We start from the raw sequence: 24,373 nt of genomic DNA, 5'->3' as shown, positions 1-24,373 counted from the left end.
TTACATTAAGGTGAAGTCAGAAAGGGCTGCAGTGTCAGACAGTGAGACTATTGTAAGTAATCAAAAGAACTTTGGCTTTCACTGAAAAGTGAGATACAAAACCAGAGAGGGAGAGTTCTGAGCAGGAGTGTCATAATCTGCCTTGTCATTTTTAAAGGACCATTTTCACTGTTGAACAGGGAATATACTAGGGCCAGATAGATACAGGAAGGAGAAGGATGAAAAAGACCAAAGGTGGGGCGTGAACAATAGTACAGTCCAATGATGATGGGAGCTTGGATATGGTAAAGGAAGGGCAGTAGCAGTGAAAATTGATCTAAATCTCTGGGTGTGGGAGAAAAAGCAAATTCCAGGCTAGTTCTAGGTTTTTAATCTAAGGAATTGCAAGGAGAGAGATGCCATTTTCAGAACTACTGTAAAGCTTGAGCAGGTTTCATGATAAGATTATTTCAGATTAAACATGCTGTTTTCTATCTCAAGTGTTAATGTGGTACATAGTTTAGATCTAACTTTTAGTTGTTTTTTCTCCAAGTCAGGATTTTTGTGTTGTGCATGGTAACTGATTATCCATGAGATATCAAATAAGCAATTGATTTCAAGTTTGGAGGTCATAACTGGAGGTACAAAATTTGGAGTTACCCCATTTTCTAGCAATTAAAGACATACAAAATTATTTTACCATTGATAAAGTTTGTAAAAAGAATTAAATTAATCATGTCCTATATGAATAAGGGCACAGGAAAATGAATACTCATACAGATTGTGTGAGGGTATGAATTGTGGAGATCTTGTTTGGAGGAAAATTTAGTAGTTTTTATCAAGATTAAATATATGTTTATGCTATTTACTCTTTGTGTAATCTAGGGTAGCCTAAATCCATGATCATCCTCTTTTAGTGCTCCCAGGTGCTGGGATTACAAGCATGCACCACCACACCCAGAAATATGTATTTATGGTTTTTTTTTTGTTGTTTTTTTTTTTCGAGACAGGGTTTCCCTGTGTAGCCTTAACTGTCTTAGACTCACTTTATAGACCAGGCTGGCCTCGAACTCACAGAGATCCGTTTGCCTCTGCCTCCTGAGTGCTGGGATTAAAGGCGTGCATCACCACGCCCAGCTATATATTTTATGTTTTAACCCAACAATTTTTGAAATAATCTTTTTAAAAATGTGTCTTTCTTAGCAATACAAATCTCATTTAGTCATTTTTTTTCCTTTTAAAGAGGACTTTAGTGTAGCCTCTCTGACATTTCTAGGAGACACAGTCTCACAGCAATCTTCCCATTCCTTTGGCTCTTACATTTTTTTGCCCCCTCTTCTGCATGATCCCTGAAATTTAGATGCAGGTGTTATGTTGTAGATGTATCAGTTGAGCAGAGTGTATTTATGTACTTAGGAATATGCAACTATCTGTCTGTCTGTCTGTCTGTCTGTCTGTCTGTCTATCTATTTCTGTAACAACAATTAAAGAAAAGTTCATAAATTTATGTGTGAGCAAGTAGGGGCACACAGGAGAAATTGGAGGGAGGGAAGGGGAAATGATGTAATTATAATTACAAAAATTATAAATAAAATAAAACTTGCCCAATTAAAAATGTGAATAAAAAGAGGACACAGAGTTGAGTGGGGAAAAGGGTGGATCTGGAAGAGGTTGGCAAAAGGGGGTAAATATTAAAATACATTGTATGAGATTCTCAAAAACCCTGTCTTGAAAAACCAAAAAGAAAAAAATTTGGCTATGCATGAGTGAGTGAGTGTGTAAGAAAATAAGTCAATGTTCCTCCACGATTTCTGATTCAAATTCTTTCCCTGTTTGATTTTTTAATTTTTTTTATTAATTTATTCATATTACATCTCAATTGTTATCCCATCCCTTGTATCCTCCCATTCCTCCCTCCCTCCCATTTTCCCCTTACTCCCCTCCCCTATGACTGTGACTGAGGGGGACTTCCTCCCCCTGTATATGCTCATAAGGTATCAAGTCTCTTCTTGGCAACCTGCTGTCCTTCCTCTGAGTGCCACCAGGCCTCCCCATCCAGGGGACATGGTCAAATATGAGGCACCAGAGTACGTGTGAAAGTCCCTGTTTGATTTTTTAAAAATTATTTTAGCTGTGCAGTGGTGGCACATGCATTTAATCCCAGCACTCGGGAGGCAGAGGCAGGTGGATTGCTGTGAGTTCAAGGCTAGCCTGGTCTACAAAGTGAGTCCAGGACAGTCAAGGCTACACAGAGAAACCCTGTCTCAAAAAACCAAAAAAAAAAAAGTTTATGTGTATAAATGTTTTATTGCATGTACATACATCATGTGTATGCTTGGTTCCCACAGAGATCAGGATGACACTGGACCCTCTGGAACTGGAGTTACAGGTGGGTGTTTATGAGCCGCCATGTGGGTGCTGGGAATCAAAACTGGACTCTCTGCAAGAGTAACAATCTCTCCAGCCCTCCAGCTTGATTTCTTATACTGAATTCTCTATGACGGCTTGTGATCTAGAAGAAGAAGAAGAAGAAGAAGAAGAAGAAGAAGAAGAAGAAGAAGAAGAAGAAGAAGAAGAAGAAGAAGAAGAAGAAGAAGAAGAAGAAGAAGAAGAAGAAGAAGAAGAAGAAGAAGAAGAAGGAGAAGAAGAAGAAGAAATAAACCCTTTCTTCTCTGTCTTACTTAGGATTTCTATTGTGATAATACATGACCAGAAGAAACATGGGAAGGGAAGGCTTTATTTCAGTTTGCAGTTCAACATCAGGGTCCGTCACCGAAAGAAGCTAAAACAGAAACTCAAACAGGACAGGAACCTGGAGACAGGAAGAGGCCATGAAGTAGTGCTGCTTACAGGCTTGCTCCCTATAGCTTGCTTAGTCTGCTTTCTTTTATTTTTAATTTAACTTAAAAAAAAATTATCCACTCTACATGGTTGGCTTTCTTATAGAAACCAGTATCACAATCCCAGGGGTGGCACTGCCCACTTTGAGCATGGCCCTTCCACATCAATCATATGTATATAATATGTGTGTAAAATATATATGTATATATTTGTGTATATCTGTGTGTATATATACATATATGTACAGAATACATATGTGTGTGTGTATATACACACACAAAATATATGTAAAAAGACATTCAGGAGCTGGGGAGATGGCTCAGTGGGTAAGAGAATGTACAGTTCAAACATGAGAAAAAATAATCAGGGTTATGTGTGTTTGTGATAGTGTACTGTGGGGAGTGGAGAGAGGAGGATTTCTAGGGCTTGCTCTGATTTCAAGGAAATACGGAGAATAAGGACAGAGGAGGACATCTCACATACTTATCTGGACTTGTTGCATGTAGGTACATATAACATATTATTTTATCCCTATAAAACAAAAAAGTAAATTATGCAGCCAGGTGTGTTGGCACACACGCCTCTAATCCAAGCACTTAGGGAGGCAGAGGCCTTGGCTACAAAGATAGTCCAGGATAGCCAGGGCTACACAGTGAAACCCTGTCTTGATAACCAAAAAAAAAAAAAAAAAAAAAAAAAAAAAAAAGCAAGTTACATATTTCCAGCATACAATGGCACACCATATAGAGAATGGAGGCACAGTGAGGAAATACTGGACCAAACTAAGACCAAGTCCCAGCAGGGCAAACTCGAACTTCTGTAACAGGGAGTACTTAGACTGCTGAAGCGTTCATCTCTGCGGATTGAAACACCCTTATCTCCATTGGGCTACTTCCACTCCCTGTATGGAGCTCTCCCTGACAGACATCCCGCAGCTCTGGTATCTATCACATTGTGGGGTCTCCAAACCACTCCAGGCTTCCCTTTCAGAGCTTGATGCAATGGCTTCTCACTGCTTCCATATGGAGACTCCCCTGCCACATGCCTGGCCTCTGCAACTCTTTTTTTTTTTTTTTTTTTTGCCATAGAGGAAGATTCTACAACTCCTTTATTAGTGTGTTTTTTATGATCCAAAAGCCAGAACCCTGGGGCCGATGCTGACAAGTTCAGCTGCTTACTTGCGATGCAATACAACCTCCTTCTTGAATTTTATTTGTGTGAGCTTTGATTTGTTGCTTCACTTTTAGAAGCATAAAATTCTTTAGGCCTTTTCATTTCACAAGTTGCAGGATTAGCTGGGCCACATCTTACCTCTGCCCCGCCCCCAGAGTACCACTCATTTTGTTCCATTGTGTATCAGGGCTTCTCCTCATCTCTTTCAGCACAAGCCTTGGCTCCAACATTAAATATCCTAGTGCTCTTTTTCTCCTCAGACTGTGCATTTTGTGTTTCTGTTTTTCTCTTTTTTGCTGTAGATATGAGTGAGTGAGCACTAATAACCACATGACAGAGCAATTAAGCTCTCCCCTGACAAAGAAATTACTTCAAAACTCCTCGATTTAGCCTCAGGTATAGTCTTAGAACAAGGGCAAAAAACAGCCTCAACATTTGCTAAACTATCCTAAGAATGACCTCTACCTCAGTTGCTTATTAGTGCTCTCCTCTGAAATCTCTTGAGTTAGGTCTCCAGAGTGCACATTACTTTCAGCACTATTGTCTTCCAAGCCCCTACTCTGATGGCTCATTAAGGCCTGCTTACAGCATCAAACTCTGTTCAGAGCCAAAATTCCAACATCTTTCACACTCTTTCAAAAAAAAAAAAAAAAAAAAAAAAGGAATTGTGTTCAATCCTCTTAACAGACCTTATTCCTTGTACCAGATTACGTCTTACTTTTCGATCGCTGTAACAAAACATCATGACTAAGGCAACTTATGAAATAAAACATTTACTTTGGGGTCATGATTCCAAAGTCCATGACCATTATGCTGTTATGCTGTTGAGCATGGCAGCAGGCTGGCACAGTGCTGGACCTGTAGATGAGAGCTTACAGCTTGAGACACAACAACAAGGCAGAGATAGAAACAGGGAGACACTGGGAATGGTATTAGTCTTTGGAAACCTCAAAGCCTGTCCCAAGTGGCACACCTCCAATAAGACCATACCTCCCAATCCTCCCCAAACTTGTACCAGCTGGGGACCAAGTATTTAAACATATGAGCTTATGAGGCCCACTCTTATTTCAACCACTGCACTCTACGTGGAACTACAATGAAAATAAGCAAGTGTCCATGACCATGTGTGCTTTATGTGATTGACATTGGCTTTCTTCCTATGTCTCTCTTTACCTTTTTAATAGAATAAGTAATTGATACATACTTTTATTATCATTTCATGTGTATTGGGTTTTTCTTGCATGTATATCTGTGTATCACATGTGGCCAAGAGTGGGATTCAGATCCTTTGGGACTAGAATTCTAGACACATGTGAGCCATCATTCTGGGGATGGGAATTGAATCCAGGTCCTTGGAAAGAGCAGTCAGAGTTATTAACTGCTTACCTATCTCTCCAGCTCCTTTCTCTACCTTTAAAAAAGTCTTTTACAATTACATTGCTCATGCGCGTGCATGTACACACCCCAGCCCCACCGCACACACCCCCACCATGACTTTGATTATGCTGTTTCTCTATTATTCTCTCATCCCCCTGACCCTTCCTTTCTCCTAAATCTCCCTCTTATTTACGGGCCTCTTTTGTTTATGGCCCTCTACAGTTAACTAGGGTTGCCTTCATGAGCATAGGTGGGAGTTTATTTACTTGAGCAAGGGCTATTTACAAATGAACACTGTTGCAGAATATAGCCCCCCAACTAGAGGCAGGGTCTCTCACTGTATATGGAGCTCACAGATTGCCTAGACTCGCTGGCCAGCAAGTCCCTGGGGTCCTAATGTCTCCTCTTCTGTGATGGGATTACAACCATATACCACTATGCTTTTTTGGTTAGTTTTGTTTTGTTTGGTTTTGAATATGGGTGCTGGGGATCCCAACCCAGGTTCTTTGATTACAAAGCAAGCACTTTACCAACTGAGCCACCTACACAGCTCCTGGACTACCTATCCTTTTATATAAACCATACATTACTAAGTCATTTTAAGGTAAAAATTAGAAAAATATTATTGTGACAAATATACTGAGATATAGATGTACTTAATAGTCTGTGGCTTTTCTAGCAATATGAGCTACTCATAAAATGCAAATAACATGGCAAGACTTTAACATGTTCCTCCTAGCCTGCTCTAGTTTACTTCTCTGTCACAGTGATAAGCACTGACTAAAAAAACTTGGGGGAGAAAAGGGTTTATTTTGGCTTACAGGGTCACAGGCCATCACTGAAGGAAGCCAGGGCAGGTGCTCAAAGAGGAACCTATAGGTAGGACTGAAGCAAGGCACCATGGTGGAAAGCTGCTTTTGCTCTCCATGGCTTGTTCAACCTGCTTTCATATACAGCCCAGGCCACCTGGCCAGGGGTGACAGTACTCAGTGATGTGAGTCCTCCCCTATCAATCATTAATGAAGAAAATGCTCCCACGGAGTTGTTTACAGGCCGGTGTGATGGAGGCGATTTGTCGACTGAGGTTCTCTTCTCCCAGGAAACTCTAGTTTGTGTCAAACTAGCAAAACACCAAGGAGCTCACAGTAGAAAAACTCTTAACCGGAATTTCTACTCATTGCTAAAAACTTAGAACTAAGTGGATGCCTGGCCAATTTTTATAAGAGAAAGTATTATTTTATGTGTATGTACATTTTTCCTGCTTGTATATCTGCACCACCTGTGTGCAGTGAGTGCCTGTGGGAGACAGATCCCCTGAAAGCTGGGGCTATAGAAGGCTGTGGGTCACTATGTAAGTGCTGGGAATCAAATCCCTGCTCCCTGGAAGAGCAGCCGGTGCTCCTAACTACTGACCTATCTCTCCATCCTCCGGGACCCATTTTTGGCTAGGCTAAACTCATTGTTAATATTTCATCTAAGATACAAATAAATACAACATTCACTGTTGTTTTCCGGTACCAATGATAAAGGGAGGACAGTGGTTCAATTCTAACACAGCATCAACTTAAGAGCCATACAGACTTCTGAGATGTAAGTACGTGAAAATCCTATGTATCTTTGAAGAGTTGAAAAAAAGCATTTGATTTGAAGGGCTGTGACTTCTTTTTTTCCCAAAGTGTCTGTTGACTCCCCTGCCCCTTTGAGATAGAATCCTGCTATATAGCCCAGACTGGTACAACAAATCCATAGTTGTTCTTCCTCAGACTACTGAATACTGAGATTGCAGGCATATACCACTCTACCTGGATGATGACGTGTTTTTAAGATTTATTTGATGTGGGTATGAGTGCCTTGATGTATAGGGGTGAACCATATGGGTGACTTGTGTCCACGGAGACCAGAAATTGGGGTCAGATCTCCTAGAACTGGAGTCACAGGCCAGGGAGCCAGTGTATGGGTGCTGGAAACTAACCCTCCATCCTCCATAAGAGCAGCAAGTATTCCTTGTGGGAATGATTGTTTTGAGAACTGCTGCTTAAGAGTGCCTTTACAAATCAAACGTTCTCCAAACCTGTAGCCAAATTAGTGATGTGCTTTGAGATCCTTATAATGATGTACGCCTTCTGCTTATGTACTGTATTTTCTTTTTTTTTAATTTTCATTTTTTAAAATTTATTTTAAAAATTTTATTCACTTTACATCCCAATCGTAGCCCCCTTCCTCATCTCTTCCTTGTCCCACCCTCTTCCTCCCATTCCCCTCCCCTAGTCTTCAGAAAAGGAGGAGCCCTACCAACTGACCCCAGCCTATCAAGTCTCATCAGGACTGCCTGCCTCCTCCTCCTCTGTGGCATGGTAAGGCACCCTACCAGGGGGAAGTGATCAAAGTGCAGGCAACAAAGTCCAGTTCAGGGACAACCCCTGCTCCCCTTAATAGGAGACCTATAAGAGACTGAGCTGCTTATTGGCTATTTCTGAGTGGGGGAGCCTAGGTCCTCTCCATGCATGGCCCTTGTTTGGTGCATCAGTCTCCACTGCGCTGCCCCGATCCCCCTCCCAAATTTGTTGGCTCTGTTGGTCTTCTTGTGGAGCTTCTGTCCCCTCCCGGTCCTTCTATCCCCCAACTTTTCCATAAGACTCCCTGTGCTCTGCCAGAAGTTTGGCTGTGAGTCTGAGCATCTGCTTCAATCTCCTGCTGGGTGGAGTCTTTCAGAGAACCTCTATGGTAGGCTCCTGTCCTGCTCCTTCTCTTCAACTGCTTTCAGTGTCTATTTGCCTTCTGGATGGGAATTACACACCTTTCCCAGTACTGCATTGCTCAGAATTAACTGGCTTCTAAGAAAAACACTGCAACCCATTTAAATATGCTTTGAACATTCTGATGTACCATGTTTCTTATTTTTCCTTTGGGACCCAGTTATACTCCAGACACAGAACAATGAATGTATGTGTATAAAATGTTGTGGGCCGGACCTAAGATCATTTACTGAAAACAGTGAGGCACTGAAAGCAGTGCCCATTTCACCTGCTACAAGTGTTGAAAGCCACATAGGGAGATATTGCGCTATGGTTTTGCATACCATTCTGAGTCAATCCAGCCAAGGAACAAGTTCCCCCCTGTTCAAGGCTTCTGTAAACAATTAAGATAAAAGTTCCTTGTTCCTTTTTGATATCACATTTGCTGTGCTGTTCAATAAATAGAGGATAGCCTTTGTTCAAGAGGCTCCTGTTCAATGAGATCGGGAGAGATCAGAAGTGCTCCGCACAAATCAGGACAACTCTTGTGTAAATACCACCAGGGATTAGTTTCTCTTATATTGCACCAGCTCTTAATCACTGAGTCTTCTCACCAGATCCTATTGACATATTTTAATGTAATTATTAAAGCTGAAGGAATAAATATTTCTGGAACACAACTGTATTTCTGTTTTAGTGCTTACTGAATGTGATGTTTTAGCTATTTTCTCCAGGTTAAGAGTTCCAACTTCTCATCCTAAACATCACTGGTACTTCAAATAGTTGATTCTTTGCAATGTGAATGCTTGGTAGGAAAAGAGGGAAAATAAGATGGAGTGTAGAAATGACTACGAAAAAAAGTCCCAAGTTATCTACTACTGTTTTCAACATTTTAAAGTGTGTCTTTTTTTTTTTTTTATTGAGAAGGCTTATAAAGAACAGGTTCCTATTCTGGGACCTTAAATACAAAACCAAAAACACCTTAAGAAATGCTTGAGAAAACTTGTGAAAATGAAATTTTTATTCTATTTTTCAAGTTATAAAAATATGAACATGTCAAAAATACACTTTAGTCCATATATGAGTAGTTCCAGCCATTTAAAAGTCATACAGATTATGGAGTTATAGAGTATGGATTTAGTAATTCATAACAGTTCAGTTCTGTTATTGCTAATTATACACATTTTTTGAGATTGTTCTCCACCAATAAAAAGATCAGTACTTGGGCATTTTAATTGTTTCTGCTGAGGATGTAGTCAAGAAAAAAATAAGTACTCAATAAATACTCAAAATAAGAGTAAGAGCACTCTGAATAGACTAGAATGTTAAGTTTTGATAAACACTGAAATAAGCCATGCTTTTAAATATCAGTTCCATCCCCCCATATTTCATTTAACTTTAATAATACATTAGTTACTAGTACCATGTGTATTTTTGGGCCAAAGTGAATTACTAGCTTTAAAATTGAGTGATAAAAATTTAATTTTCATTGTACTAGCATATTCATCTTAAATATTTAAAAATTGTGAAGAGTTTTAAAGTTTAACTAAAACCTAAAAAGCTATATTTTCTGTCTTCAGAAGCTAAGACATAAAGTTGATGAGATTCTTCCTTTGAAGTTTATCATGAAGACATTTTTCTCTGTTTTCTGGTTGTTTTTTTTTAACTATAGGCAGAAATGTTTTAATATTTTTTTAACCAGTGCCACACAAAAACAAATAATAAGTTTAAAGACTTAATTTTAAATAATAGGTAATACAGTTGACAGTACACAAACCAGAAGGGAAAATACTTCATGTGGTTGGTGGGTAATACACAGGAGTCTTTGGGCAAAAAAGTTGATATGGAAGACTTAAGGAGTTTAGGGTGTCCAGAGACAGCAGTTACTGCTGATCTCATACTCTTAAGCTCTTGAATAAATTAGGATAAATACTGGAAAGAAGTATGAAGGGAAGTAAAAAGATCTAAAAATCCAATTCTTAGAATAAAAGCAAATTTAGGAACATTTGGCAAGAATTCCTAGGGACTCTAGGATGCAAATTCTAAAGCTAAGTTATACTTGCAGGAGGTGGAAACCAAGTACTGACTTGACCATTTGATTACCTCTCTCATTTTTGGGTTCAGTCTTAGATTTCTACATTTTCACTCCATATTCCACACTAAAGTTTTTATTTTCACTACCATTTACCACATAAATATAGTGAATTGAAGCTGTCAAGAATGTTTCAAACTTGTTACTGCCACTAAATGCACCCAATACTCAAGTATCAACCAAGAACATTTTTTGCCCATCTATTTGATGACCTTATTCAAAAGGAAACATGTCACTCTAAGAAGACAATATGCACCATAAAACACGTACATGTAATTCAAATACATCAGAACACTATTGTAAAACTAAGTTGAACTAACTTCAAAATCTATACTTATATATTAAAACTGCATTGCCAGTGTTAATCGTAAATAGGCATGTGCTTCATTGAAAAACATTATCCTAATAACTTCCTCCTACAGAGCTTTGTTGTGCTATCTCGTAGACAGTATTACAAAAGGATTCCATTTGTGCAATAGATTGGGTTCACAGTGAGCATTTTCGTACCTAGATCATGTTTAATATTACCTTGAGAATGACAGTAGCAGAACGTATGCATAAGGCGGGTAAAAAACTATCTTTAAAGCTCTTAAGGGCAATAATCCAAACTGGCAGCTGGTCTAGCAAAGGTGCTGCTAGGAATAAAAAAATATTACATACATTTAGTTTTAGCACATACTACTTTATAGTACACTTTGCAATGAAACATATTAATTCACATTCAACTTCTCTTGCTGGAACTAATGGACCACTAGAATGGGCTTTTGCTCCTTTAAATACTAGCCCAATCCTGAAAGCGGAAGCAATCACTTGCGATCTTCCACACAATGCTGTTAGGAGTGCTCTGCGCGGTCAGCAGGAAGTTTTGGTTGAAGAGGTGCTGCTGGTTTCCATCAAACTTCACAGCCCCACTGGTCACAACAAGAACTGTAGTCTGGGACTGGGTAGCTTTCTCTTTAGCAACATAAATAGAAGAACTATGTCAACGTGCATGTCTAAATAGGCTTATGGTCTAATGTTAAAGTTTTTTCATAAATGTTCTGTACTTTGAGCCGGCATGCCAAAGTCAAAAGTTGAATATTAATATATATATATATATATATATACATATATATATATATATATATATATATGATTTTCAGTCCAGAAAGTTTTGTAGGGTACTCTCAAGTTTCAAAATAAATATTCTAAATCTAACATGACCATTTGTTTCCTATATTTCATTATATATCTAACATCATTTGTAGTTTGCTTCTGAAACCTTCCTCAGGAAATAAAAGGGGAAATGTCATTATAAACAACTAGTTAAGATAGTAAGTACCCCATCTAGAGGTAAATATAGTACACTGCATCAATCTGCTCTGAATTGAATGCTGTCACAAGTCATTCTGTCACAGAATATAGTTCTCCAAAACTTTAAAAGACACTCAACCACATCAATCTATGAAACAGCATACATTATCTTTTCTGTACGCATTCTCCTTTTCATTAACAAAAAAATCACAATCTCCCAAACTCTGGTGGTTCTCCAGGGTGAAAAGCACCTAAAAGAAGACCCAAAGCCGGACTGTATAAATTATGTTTTGTGACACTTAACTTTCTCAAATAAGCAAATATACCTACTATTAAACGTTACTGCTGCTTTGGGTGTAAATCTCAGTGTTTACTAACAGAAAATAAAGGAGATACTTTTAAAGATCCTGATCTTACCATGAACTGGTTGGCAATCTAACATATTGATCTGGAATTCGCTCGAAGGTAGCATCTCAAAAAAATCAGCAAGGGCTTCCACACCTGTTACAACATTTCCGTTCCAGATCAGAGTGGCCTTGTCCAAATACAGCCTAGTAAGTGCCTAAACATAAAAGAAAACTTTTAGAGGAGTTTTCCCTCCATAAACAGTTTCTAGAAATTCATTAAAAGAGTATAGCTAATATGTAAACATTTTCATAAGTCAGTTTCTGACTCTACTTCTTTTGCTCCCTTGCTACTGGAAAATAATGTGACCATGATATCTATCTTGCCTTAAGTAGGTACTATCCGACTTCATAAACGCAGAAATTCGTTTATGTCTAGTATTTCCACTTTAGTTTCAAGGGGAAAACTTGCATCACTCAAGTAGTAAGTGGTTTAACGTTTTGCTATTTTAAGATGAATTAAGAGATCACAAATCCCAAGCACATGCAGCCTCAAACCAGTTTTAGTTTCTCTTTTCCAATGCTCAGAATTAAGTTGTCAATTAAGCCCCAATACACTTTAATTCTAATGACTAAATCCATGTGAGTCACTTGATGCCTTTATATGTTAGGAAGAGTTCGTTTTTTAGTATTGGCATACTAAGCTCAAAAGAATCAGAAGCACTTAAAGTAGTGTGTTTGATGGTAAGTGTGATCAGGTTCAGACGAGACAGATTCCAACAGCTTTAACTCTTTTGGGCCAAGTGACACATTACTCTTTTATTCTCAAAGTTAAATTAGGTTAAAGGATCACACATACCATCCCTTCCACATAATGAACTATGCGACCTCCTTTTACTTTTACACCCTGTGTCCCAGGCTGGCCTCAAACCCAGGATCTTGTCTCAGCTTCCTAAATACACAATTATAGGTTTGCACCACCAGGGGCTTGGCTATGTTGTGCCCTTTCCTTTTACTTTATTTATCCTAGGAGAATATGGGGGGTGATTCTAGATGAGACTACTAGCAGTAGGGAGAAATGGAGACTGAGAGGCCATGTCCTAGCCAGGCAGGACTTCCAGTGGAGGGACAGGAACACCAATCCACCCAAAATTTACCCTTCCTACAAGCTGTGCAAGAGCAGGGATTGAGGGAATGGACAACCAATGACTGGCCCAACTTGAGACCCACCCCCAGAGGAGAGAGCCAACCCCTGATACTATAAATGATACTCTGCTTTACTTGCAGACAGGAGCCTAGCATAACTTGTCCTCTGAGAGGCTCCACCCAGCTACAGATTGAAACAGATGCTGAGACCCACAGCCAAACATCATGCAGAGCTTAGGGAGTCTTGTGGAAGACCGTGTTGGGGGGAGAATAGAGGGAGGGACCCAGAGGGGACAGGAGATACTCAAGAAGACCATTAGAGTTAACTAACCTATGCCCATGGGCGCTCACAGAGACTGAAGCACCAACCAAGGACCATGCACAAATTGGACCTAGGCCCCCTACACATATGTAGCTGATGGGCAGCTTGGTCTTCATGTGGGTCCCTAGCAGGTGGAGTGAGAGCTGTCCCTGACATGGACTTTATTGTCTGCTTTTGGATCACTTTTCCCTAGCTGTGATGCCTTATTTGGCCTCAGTGAAGGAGGATGCACTTAGTCCTGATGGGACTTGATTTGCTGGGGTGGGTTGGCTCCCCTTTTCTGAGGAGAAGGGGAGGGGGAAAAGGAGGAAGAAGGCAGGAGGGTGGGACCAGGAGGAGAGGAGGGAGGGGGCTCTGATTGGGATATAAAGTGAATAAATAAATTAAAAAGAGGAAAAGTTGGAATTTTTGACTAAGAGCATGGTACTAGGTAAAGTAATACCTTATCATACCTTCTATAAGCTACTCAAGTTTTTTCCCTTTTTTATATTTATTTAAAACAATTTTAAATTTAAATATATTTTATCATATTCTTTCCCTCCCCCATATCATTCCAGATCCTCTCCCAAGCCTCCCAACTTTAGTTTCTCAAAATACCTACACAAAAACCTAATATAACAAATCCAACAAAACAATACCAAAACAGAAAACAAACAACAAACCCATGAAACTGTAACCAAATAAAAGCAAATTTTAAAGAATCTGGGCATTGTAATTACTTATGCAGGTCAGACAAATGGTATTTACACACACACACACACACACACACACACACACACACACAAAATAGTATTTAAACAAAGAGCAATAGAGAATATCAAACTCACATGTCTTCTTTTATCCATTGTCTCATAGTAAATATTGACAAATTCTTCAGCAGCTCTACATGCCTGATCTACATAAGTTTTAAAATTCTAGAAGAAAATTTTCAGAAAGGTAAATTATAATTTCACTCAACCTCCAAAAGCACAAATAGGCAACAAAAATTGTTGATTTATATTCATCACTATAAAGCTGCATGCCAAATCCACTCCTATCATACAAATTTGAGTATTTTAAAGGTTAAGGCACAAATTTCAGCTTAAAAAATTGCTGCTAGTTTTAGGTATTTGTCTTTGAAACATATTCATCTCCCATTTATTTTCACTCTTCACATATAAATCTGGGCTTTTTGGAAAAAAAGAAAAGGAAAACTCACTATTATGAAACATTCACCTACAAAAGGACACCATAAAAAACTGTAACTCAGGAGTGCCTGGAGACAAGACCCTAGGTGTGAGGGGTGAGCAGTTATTGACTATACTAGGAAAGTACTCAGTTTCAATTCACGAGCAAGCTTAGAAGTGACTGAATTTTCTTAAAAGGTCGAGTACGACGTGAAAGCCTAAGCAGGCTCACTTAGAAAATTTTCATACAATATATAAACATTCACTGGTGTTTGGAAATGAATTGCACAAACCAAGAAACGAAAACTCCTCAGAGCCCTTCTCAAAAAGGGATCCCTGATTAAGTAGCTTTTTGCCCCCACCCTTTTACCAAGACAGTCCTATTCTTTGAATTAAAAATAATCTTCTATTTTTGGTTGTGAGCCTAGCCTTTAAAGGCTGAGCGATCTCTCCAGCCAAGGCTACACAGAGAACCCGTCTTGAAAAGCCAAAACAATAACAAAAAATTTAAAATAAAATAAAATAATCGCCTTTCTTTTTTTTAAAGGATCAGGCGCCCCAGTAAACGATAGGTAATTAAACCCGCCCAGGCTTCCAAATGCTGCTATCCACCCACCTGCTGGTCTTTCCCAGGACTAGGGGGCGGGCAGAGGAAGTGAGCCCCGCCCCAGGGGCTGGCGGGCCAGACCCTGATTCGCCACTTGCTCACGTGTCCAAGCCACGCTCGTGCCTCCCCCTCCCTTCTGCCGCCTCAGAGCCCGAGCTCCTCCGCACCTCTCGGTGTTGCGCACTCACCACAGCTGTGGCCATTGGGGACCTTGGAACGGTTTGCTCCGACAGCGGAGATGTCCCAGCCTCCTCACGCTTCTGGCTCGGTTGACTGCTGAAGGATGAAATGTTTAGCAAGAAAACGAAACCCGCCATAGGCACAGATTTTTCATCCCGCCCATTCTCTCCCGGAAGTAGCTCAGTCCGGTGTTAAAATCACACCTGCTCCAACTCTAAGCAGCCCTTCCCTTCAGTTCCGACTTATCCCGCCCATCCATTTTAATTATTTGCAAACTGTTTACTTTATATAAAAGAGAGAAAAAAGCTTTAAAAAAAACCCACCAAAAACAAAAATACAGAAACAAACAAAAAATAACCAACCAGTTTAAAAAAAAAACCACAAACACAAAACACCTAGTTTTTGTAATCTTAACATACAAAATGCATCTCAGTTTTCCAGCTACCTGCCTTTGCACAAGTTAAAATTAAAGAGTTCAACTATATAAGGGAATGTCTTTTCCCCAGGAGGTGGCCCAAAACTTGAAGGCCAACTAGAAACAGGAAAAGCTAGGCCACTAGCCAATAGGAAAAGGGGGCAGAACTTGTGAAAAGGCACACAAATGGCAGACTGCATGAGGTGGACCCGAAACTTGAAGGTCAACTAGAAACCAGAAAAGCTAGGCCACTAGCCAATAGGAAAGAGGGCAGAACTTTTGAAAAGGCACACAACCGGCGACTATTGGAGAGACTGAAAACTGTTTAAAGTTCTAGAACGTTCTCCATTTTGAGCCTCAGCCACTAACGATTCCGTTGGATGCCTGAAATGTTCCACTGTTTTAAACACAAGTATTTTACTGATTCCCTCTACTCTGAGGGGATTAAATGACAAGTAACCCCCCATCCCCTACAGTGTAGATTTCCATAGCGTATTTAAAACTGCCTGATGAGAAACGGTTAGGTAGTGATCACAAGCACTTTTCTAAGCATTTTACCCATATTCAATTATTTATGACAACTATGAGTTGAATGTTTTATCATCACATTCTATATTTTAAAAGGTTGTTAAACAGTGACTAGGATTTAAGCTGAAGTAATGAAAATGCCGCAGTACACCGGTTTCAGTACTCCGGCGCGGGGCGGCGCGGGGCGGCGCGAGGCGGCGCGAGGCGGCGCGGGGCGGCGCCATTTCATCTCAAAGCGGCCATCGCCAGACTTCTAACTTTTGACTCAAATATTTCTATAAACTTACTATCTGTGGCTTTGGTGTGGATCCTCATAGGAACAGCCAGGTCTTCCATAACTTTTGTCCCCATGGGACCAGTTATTACCAAATCTTTTCATACTTTGTTGAGCTCTCACGACCCACGACTGTACAACAACCGCTTTCTTCTCCAACTGTTACTGCGCGGCGCGCGCAGTTCAGTTCCAGTTACTTCCGGTGTTCCCGCTATGATGTTCTCATACTTTATTGATTACTTCCGGGGCAGATACTCCCCCGTGATGCTCTACTGTCGTTCAAATGCTAATTAGTTATGGTTTTGCATCCTTGGTTCTACCTTTTTATGGAACTGAATTACACATACAGAGTATTTATAATAGTGAAAACGAGAATGTTCTTCATGTTTCTCAGAAACTCAAGTCCAAATCTTCAAACTGATTTTTCTCCAGTGTATCTCTAATATATATTTTTATGCACCTGTGCATGGATCTTTGGATTTTTTAAAATAATGTTTGGTTCATTTCTTACTGTTCATTCCTTCAACAAATATTTATAATAATTTACTGTGGAGCACCTCCAGTCATTATGCAAAGCTCTAGCTGCAAAGCAGTGAACGTGAACGGAGTAGACATAGCCTTACAAAAGCATACAGACTAACAGGAACGGCGAACAATCAAGTGTTAACAAGTTTTAAAGGAATTCAAAGTAATGACTTCTAAGTAGCTTGTTTTGGTCACTCTCAAACATTTTCTACCTCATCTTCTCTCCATATTTCTGCTTTTCTAATGCTTCTTGCCCTTTCCTTCTTCCGTCCCTAACTCCCACGCCCCCTTACCTCTTCTATTTAAGTGTAATCAGCCTATCCCTATTCCACAGTTCTAATATTTAAAGCCTACTTTGATGTGGTTTTAATTTATTTTCCCAGAATTCTCTCCCAAATTTAAGAAAGGCCAGCAAACTACATTCTTCCACAAAATGATTCCCGTTCACTGTCATATTGGCGTTGGCTTTTCTTTAATAATGGAAGTTTTTTTGTGTGTGATTTCATTCAATCCTCACAAAACACAGAGACCTAACTATTAATATTATCTATATTTTTAAGAATTTGAGATGAAACTCAAAGAGAAAAAACAAAACTTTTGCTAGTATGAAACAGCTTGGCCTGGAGAGATGGCTCAGTGGTTAAGCTTCGCTCTTGCAAAGAGCCTCATTCAGCTTGCAACTGTCAGTAACTACAGTTCTAGGAGACCAAATTCATCTTCTGGCCTTTTCTGGTATCAGCATACAAGTGATGCATCTACATATATTACCCAACATAACAATATCCTGGTTTCCATTCTGGGGTTAAAACATCTTTAAAATATACATGCTGATTTATTCAGCAGGTTTTTTCTGTTATCTAATGTCTCCTTGCAGCCATTGTTCCTTTTTCATTAGTATTTAAAACATTTAAGTTAATAAAGCACTGTGTAATATTTCTGGGAGCCTTTATTACTCCTTTCTGTTTATTAAGCATATATTTTAAAGCGAGATTAGTTCTTTCTATAACTGCTTGTCTTGTAGGATTGTGTGGTATACCTGTAAAACACTTTATGTTGCAATATCTTAAAAAACGTGTGTGATTTTAATAGGGACATATGCTGGTGCATTATCAGTCTTAATTTGTACAGGTATACCAAAATAGTTATAACATCTAATAAATGTGTAATTACAGAATCAGCCTTTTCAGAACTTAAAGCAGTTGCCCATTGAAATTCTGGATATGAATCTATGGTATGATGTACACACTTTAATTTTCCAAACTCTGCAAAATGATACACATCCATTTGCCAAATTTCATTTCTTTGAGTACCTTTTGGGTTACTTCCTGCAGGTAACCAAGTTTGAATATATAAAGGACAAGTAGGACATAACCTTATAATTTCCTTAGGTTGTTGCCAAGTGATAGAAAATTCCTTCTTTAAACTTTTGCTGTTAACATGGTGTTTTTTTTTATGAAACTCTGAAGCCTCAAACACATTTCCTATCAATAAGTGATCAATTTCATCATTACCTTGTTCTAGAGGGCCTGGTAGACACATATGAGATCATATATGTGTTATATATAATGGATGATTTCTATTTCTGATAACTTGTTGTACTTGAATAAAGAGTGAAGTTAAGTCAGAATCACCCTGAATTAGATCAGCAGTTTCTATATGCAAAACAATTCTTTCAGGATATTGAGAGTCAGTTACTATATTAAGAGATTCTTGAAAATCTGATAACACCATCAGAATTGAATATAATTCTGATTTTTTAACTGAATCATAGGGACTCTCAATCACATTACTTATATTTTCTGACTTATAACCTGTGTTTTTTTATTCATTGTTATCTGTGCAAAATATAGCAGCAGCACCAGAAATTGGAATCCTCTTTACTATATGAGGGAGAATACAATTAGTTTTGTTTGTTTGTTAGTTTTTGTTTTTTAAATTGAAGTTGCTTGCCTTTTGGGTATCTGTTGTTAATGTCTCCCAAAAAATCACTGCAAGCTCTCTGCCAATGTTCAGTGTTCATTGTCTAAGGCAATCTCAGCATTAATAAAAGATACCACAACTTCTGTTGGGTCTGTTCTGGTTAAGTGACGAAGTCTCATTTTTTCTTTCAGAATCAATTCAGAAATATTTTCTAAATAGGTCTTAAATTTTTTACTCTGTGTATGTACAAAAATACCTATTCTAAGATAATATCTTCTCTCTGAATAAAAATTCCCATGAGAGAATGAATAGAAGGCAAATATCCAAAATACAATCTAGCTTTGGATCCAAATGATCCATGTGCACATCCTATTTCTTTTCTACCAAAGCCAATTCTCTCTCAGCCTCAGCTGATAATTTTTCTGGACTACTTAAGTCCTTATCACCTTATAAGGTTTGAAATAAATTACTCAACTTGAATAACTAACTTAATTATGGACTATAGCCAGCTAATATCTCGCAGCAATTTCTGAAAAGCATTAAGAGTTAGTAATTAGTTTCCCCAGATTTATCTTTTTGTGGTCTATTTTCTGTAGGCCCATTTTTTTTAATCCTAGATAATTAATAGAATCTCCTCTGTATTTTCTGGGAGGAAACTGTAATCCCCAACAAAGCAAAGTTCTATTTATTTTATCAAAAATCTTTTGTAACATACTCATATCTGAATCAGCCAATAAGATATCATCTATATAATGCTAAATTATGGATTGAAGAAATTTCTTACAAATTATTTCCAATGGCTGGAGCACAAAATATTGGCACAAGGTAGGATTGTTTAACATTTTTTTGTGGTAAAACTTTCCAATCATATCTCTATTGGGCAGCTTCTATTAAAGGTAGGTACTGAGAATACAAACCTCTTCCTATCAATGTTAATGTAAAGAAATCATGAAAAATCAGTCCTTCAAATCACTATAATCAGCCATTTCTTAGGTAACAAGGAAGGCAATGGGATTATAGATTGTAAAGATCCCATTGGGTGAATACTTTTATTAATTGCTCCAAGACTGTTAACATCCTCCATTTGCCCGATTTCTTTTTGATGACAAATACAAGAGAATTCTGTGGACTGGTAGATTCCTCAATATGTTGGTCATTTAGGTGCTACTGTACAAACTGCTCTAGTACCTGTAAGTTTTCTTTTTTCATAGGCCATTGATCAACCCATACAGGCTTGTCAGCCATTTTAAAGGTAGGGCAGTTGGATGAAAGACTAACACCTGCCATGTCCTGCTTATGGACAACTGGATAGTCTTTGACTGTTCTTGATAATACCTTTTAATATGTTTCTCAGAAGCATTCTTTATTTTATAGGTTGTTTCTGAGATTGGAGGAATGTTAAACTGTGTTTTCCATTGTTGAAACAAATCATGTTCCTATAAATTCATGGCTATATTAGCCACATATAATTTTTCTTTAATTTTCCTATTTGTCCTTCTGGCTCTGTATACTCAATCCAGCTTGCAATTTGTTTTACCTGAGATAACATTCCAATCCATAGAAGCTGAATATTTACTTCCTGAAGAGGCCAATCTGGGTGCTAAGATTTGGGGAAAATTATTGTTACATCTACTTCTATGTGTACTAAACCTTCAATTCCAATGCCATTTATTTTTACTTTTATCTTAGGTCTCTAAGTTTGCCAATATGTTTGTTTTGTAGCCAATCTTGAATTTTTTGTTTTATCTATTGAAGCTGTTCTGTCCTTAATTATATCCAGAACAGTGTTGTTTAAACAACAAGCACTAAATCTTTTAATTGCTCTGTGGATGAGTTTCTCCTAAGCTGACAGGGAATGATTGAGTCGAATTTGATGTTGAGTCCTGCTGCAGGGTCCCTCAGGTATTTCCCAAAGGCAAAGGGTTACCTTGCCTATCTCTTGTTGATCTTAACTCATAAGTCCAATGCCTGCCTTTTCCACACCTTTTGCATCCTCCAGAAGGCTGGGGCCTTCTTTTGGGATTATCTCTAGAAAAACCATTGTTTCTAAGAAAGGCTTGCCTACAATCATTGTTCTTTTTCTTTCTTTATTTATTTTTATGTATATGAGTGCTCTATCTACATGTATACCTGCATGCCAGAAGAGGGGAGTAGAGGGGATGGTTGTGAGCCACCATTTTGTTGCTGGGAATTGAACTCAGAACCTCTGAAAGTGCAGACAATGCTCTTAACTGCTGAGCCATCTCTCCAGCCCTACAATCATTTTTCAAATGGCCTTGCTTTCCACAATTAAAACATCTGCTATTTTGATTTTCTCAAGTCTTTTAGAAATTATTTCTCCTATCAGATTAGCATCATAAACATGGGATTTAACATCAACTGTATGTCTAATCCATTGCTCTACTGGTAATGATCTTGGCTTTATAGGTCTAATTACTCTTTTGCACACTGAATTAGCAGTTTCAAAAGCCAAAATTTCAATTAGTACTTTTTTGACTGTTGAATCTGATACTATTCTATTTATAGCTGAAGTCAATCTTTGCAAAAATTCAGTAAAGGGTTCTTTTAGGAGCTGTATAATTTTAGTAAATGATTCACATCTCTTTCCTGATTCTTCAACCTTATCCCAAGCACTTAAAGCTGCTAAATAACAGTGTAAAGGTGCAATCATTGAATTCAAGCTGCCTTTGTAAATCAACATATTGGCTTTCACCTAGTAACTGATCCTGGGAAATATCAATACCTCTGGCCTGATTTCGTTATTCTATGGCCTTCACTACCTCTTTCCACTATGGTTACCTTTGTAACTCAGGACCATATTCCAATATTGCTGTTGTCTAATCTTTTCAGTCTTGGGGGATAATCTTATTTTGAGTTGATCATGAATTTAACATCTGCTTAACATATAATGAATGCATACAATAGGAGATGATTACTTCCTTAAATCTCCCCAAATTTAATGCCTAGGATGCCATTCAAATGGATTATAACCTTGGGGGTGCCTATCATCTCCTGGTATGTCTTGTATAGTAATTAAGGCTGGTTTTCTAACATACTTAGACTGCCCCATTCCAGTGTCATTATGCTGTGGTGTGGTAGGTTCTTGTCTAAATTACTCTGTCTGTATCTGTCTATTTTCCTCAGGTCTTTCTACAGTTTGTCTAAATTCCTCTATCTGTCCTTAAGTACTTTTCTTAATCTCATTTATAAGTCTTTCTAATTTTCCTTCTAAGGCTTGTATACACTTTTCATATGTTTTTTTCTTTTATCTCTAAAGGTATTTTCTTAGAGCATGTGCAGAAAGCCATTATGGCTATTAAGAATAAAGTATAAAATAACAAAATGATAATAATCATTATCATTGGTGTTGAGCCAATTTCATTTAAGTTATTTAACTTTTCATCTAATGTTTCTATTTTTAGGCCATCTGGAGTAGCACTAAACAGGATTCTAACGACTCCAATTAAGTTCCAGCTACTTCTCATCCTTAATTTTCTTCTTGGGATTTCCCAGATGATTTACCAAATCTGATGGCATCTCTGTTGTCTTCAGCTGGAGTGATCTCTCTGTCTGCTGGGTCATGCTATTTGTTGGAGCACCAAAAATTTGTTTTAAATGAAAATCCCAATCACCATTCTATTTTACCAATAAAGACCCAAGAGCTAGATGCTGGGGTGAAAATGTGCTAGGTCAGAAAGGCAGAGAGAAAACACCTAACAGACTGTCCTACTTAGCTCATGTCATGATAGAAAAGGCACAAAAGACTCACCAGCTCAGCTGACAGCTTAGGAGGGAAGGGCCAAAAACCCAAGGCCAAAGGCTTACTAGCTCAAAGCCCAAAAATACATTAGTCTTTTGGGGCCATTACTATTCAAACCAAAACAGGACCTAATATTTTATATAGTAATTAAAAATAATTAAAAATAATATTTTAAAAAAGATCTTCCATTTGACTTATAAATGATAAGTAAAATGAGTCAAATATAGAAAGAAAAATATTGTGTAATCTTTTCTACATGAAGAACCTAAAAATTGTCATATGAAGAAAATAAAACAGTGATTATTAGGATCAAGTTAGTAGAGAAGGGAATGGGGCGATGCAGGTTAAAGGACACAAAGTAGCAGTCCAGAGAGCTAATATACAACACAGGGACCTAATTAATAGTAGTGTGTTATATTTAAAGATTGAGTAAATGAGTAGATTGCAGATGGTTTTGTTATAAAAGGAAAATGAGTAACTGTGTGAGATGAGTAGTATGCTGCCTAGCTTAAAAAGACACAATTTAATTTATATTTAAAAGAATCTATAACAAACACCCTTTTATTCTTTACATATTTATTTTTTCTAGTAGATTCAGCATTCCTGGAAATAATATTATGTAGTTTTCACATATCTTATACCCTAACCACTGACATTGAGTAAAAATTTTACAGAGCATGTGGTTGAACCTGAGTGACCAAATACAATTTCTTTCTTTTGTAAACCTCCCTATATTCCCATTCTGAATCAATTTTGTAAAAAGTGAAGGTGTGAATTAATTTCCTGTGAAGGGATTTTTTCTTCTTGTGACACAGAAGTGAAAGCATAATCCATTTTCACCTCATTACATTTCAATTGCCTCCTCTATGGGGCATTCACAAGTCTTATCTTCAAGGGAGAACAATTCTTTCAACTCCCTGCTGGAAACTTTGCCTTCATTTAATTATTTTCAGAATAAAAACAGATAATAAGTCTTTTGTATTGTTTGAGCTATGGTTTCTGGAAGTCCTGCTGGGACTCTGGTTCATCCAGCCTGCAAATGTCTTAGAAAAATATGATTATGATTGTAAGATATTTTCATGAAAGTTTCTGGCAGAGGCATGCATTTAATTAACAAGAGGACAAAGGAAAATCTGAAATTTTCCTTATCCTACTTTGCTCTACCTGTGAAGTGTTCCTCATACTAAGTATCTATTTATTTTATATTGTCTCCTTCTTATCAAATTCCAACCATCACAGATTCAAGTCAAAGCAAAGCATGACCTTTCTCTGCCTACCTTCCAAAACAGAAAAAAAAATTGATTATGGACTAATGTTCAGTTTTCTCCTGCATTTTCTGATAGTAGCATAAATCTATCAGTGTTTTCAGCAACAAATTATTTTATGGAAATAAGAATTGAACCCAGCATTTTACCTGTGCTAGATAAACACTCTACAACTGAGCTATGCCCCTAATCATTGTTTTTAGTATTTGTCTGGCATAACTTTTTTCTGTCATTTTATTTTCAATATTTCTGAGTTTTAGTATTGATGTTGTCTTGAAAACCATAAGTAAATGAATGATAAAAAGTAGATAGGTAAATAAATAAATACATACCTACACTTTTTAAACAAGAAAATGAAAAAGAGGTTCCTTCCATGGCTGGAAGAAAGTGATTCTAGAATCTATAAGTTATTAAACTTATTATTTCAAGTG

General features: G+C 37.9%; 1 protein-coding gene across 1 annotated transcript; it reads right to left on the bottom strand.

Moving 5' to 3' along the window:
* Nucleotides 1-9,120: 9,120 nt before the first annotated feature.
* Nucleotides 9,121-15,457, bottom strand: Nxt2 (nuclear transport factor 2 like export factor 2). Its single transcript, XM_051141994.1, has 4 exons — nucleotides 15,264-15,457; nucleotides 14,130-14,216; nucleotides 11,908-12,052; nucleotides 9,121-11,151 (listed from the first exon to the last, which is right to left on the bottom strand). The coding sequence occupies exons 1-4, from the start codon at nucleotides 15,390-15,392 to the stop codon at nucleotides 10,970-10,972; spliced, it is 543 nt and encodes a 180-aa protein (XP_050997951.1). The 5' UTR covers nucleotides 15,393-15,457; the 3' UTR covers nucleotides 9,121-10,969.
* Between the last annotated feature and the right edge of the window lie 8,916 nt (nucleotides 15,458-24,373).

This window comes from Acomys russatus, chromosome X (genome assembly GCF_903995435.1).
Source record: "Acomys russatus chromosome X, mAcoRus1.1, whole genome shotgun sequence".
In the NCBI taxonomy this organism is placed as follows: domain Eukaryota; kingdom Metazoa; phylum Chordata; class Mammalia; order Rodentia; family Muridae; genus Acomys; species Acomys russatus.
The sequence above is the reverse complement of the archived record's forward strand: the minus strand, read 5'-3'. Positions and strand labels throughout refer to the sequence as shown.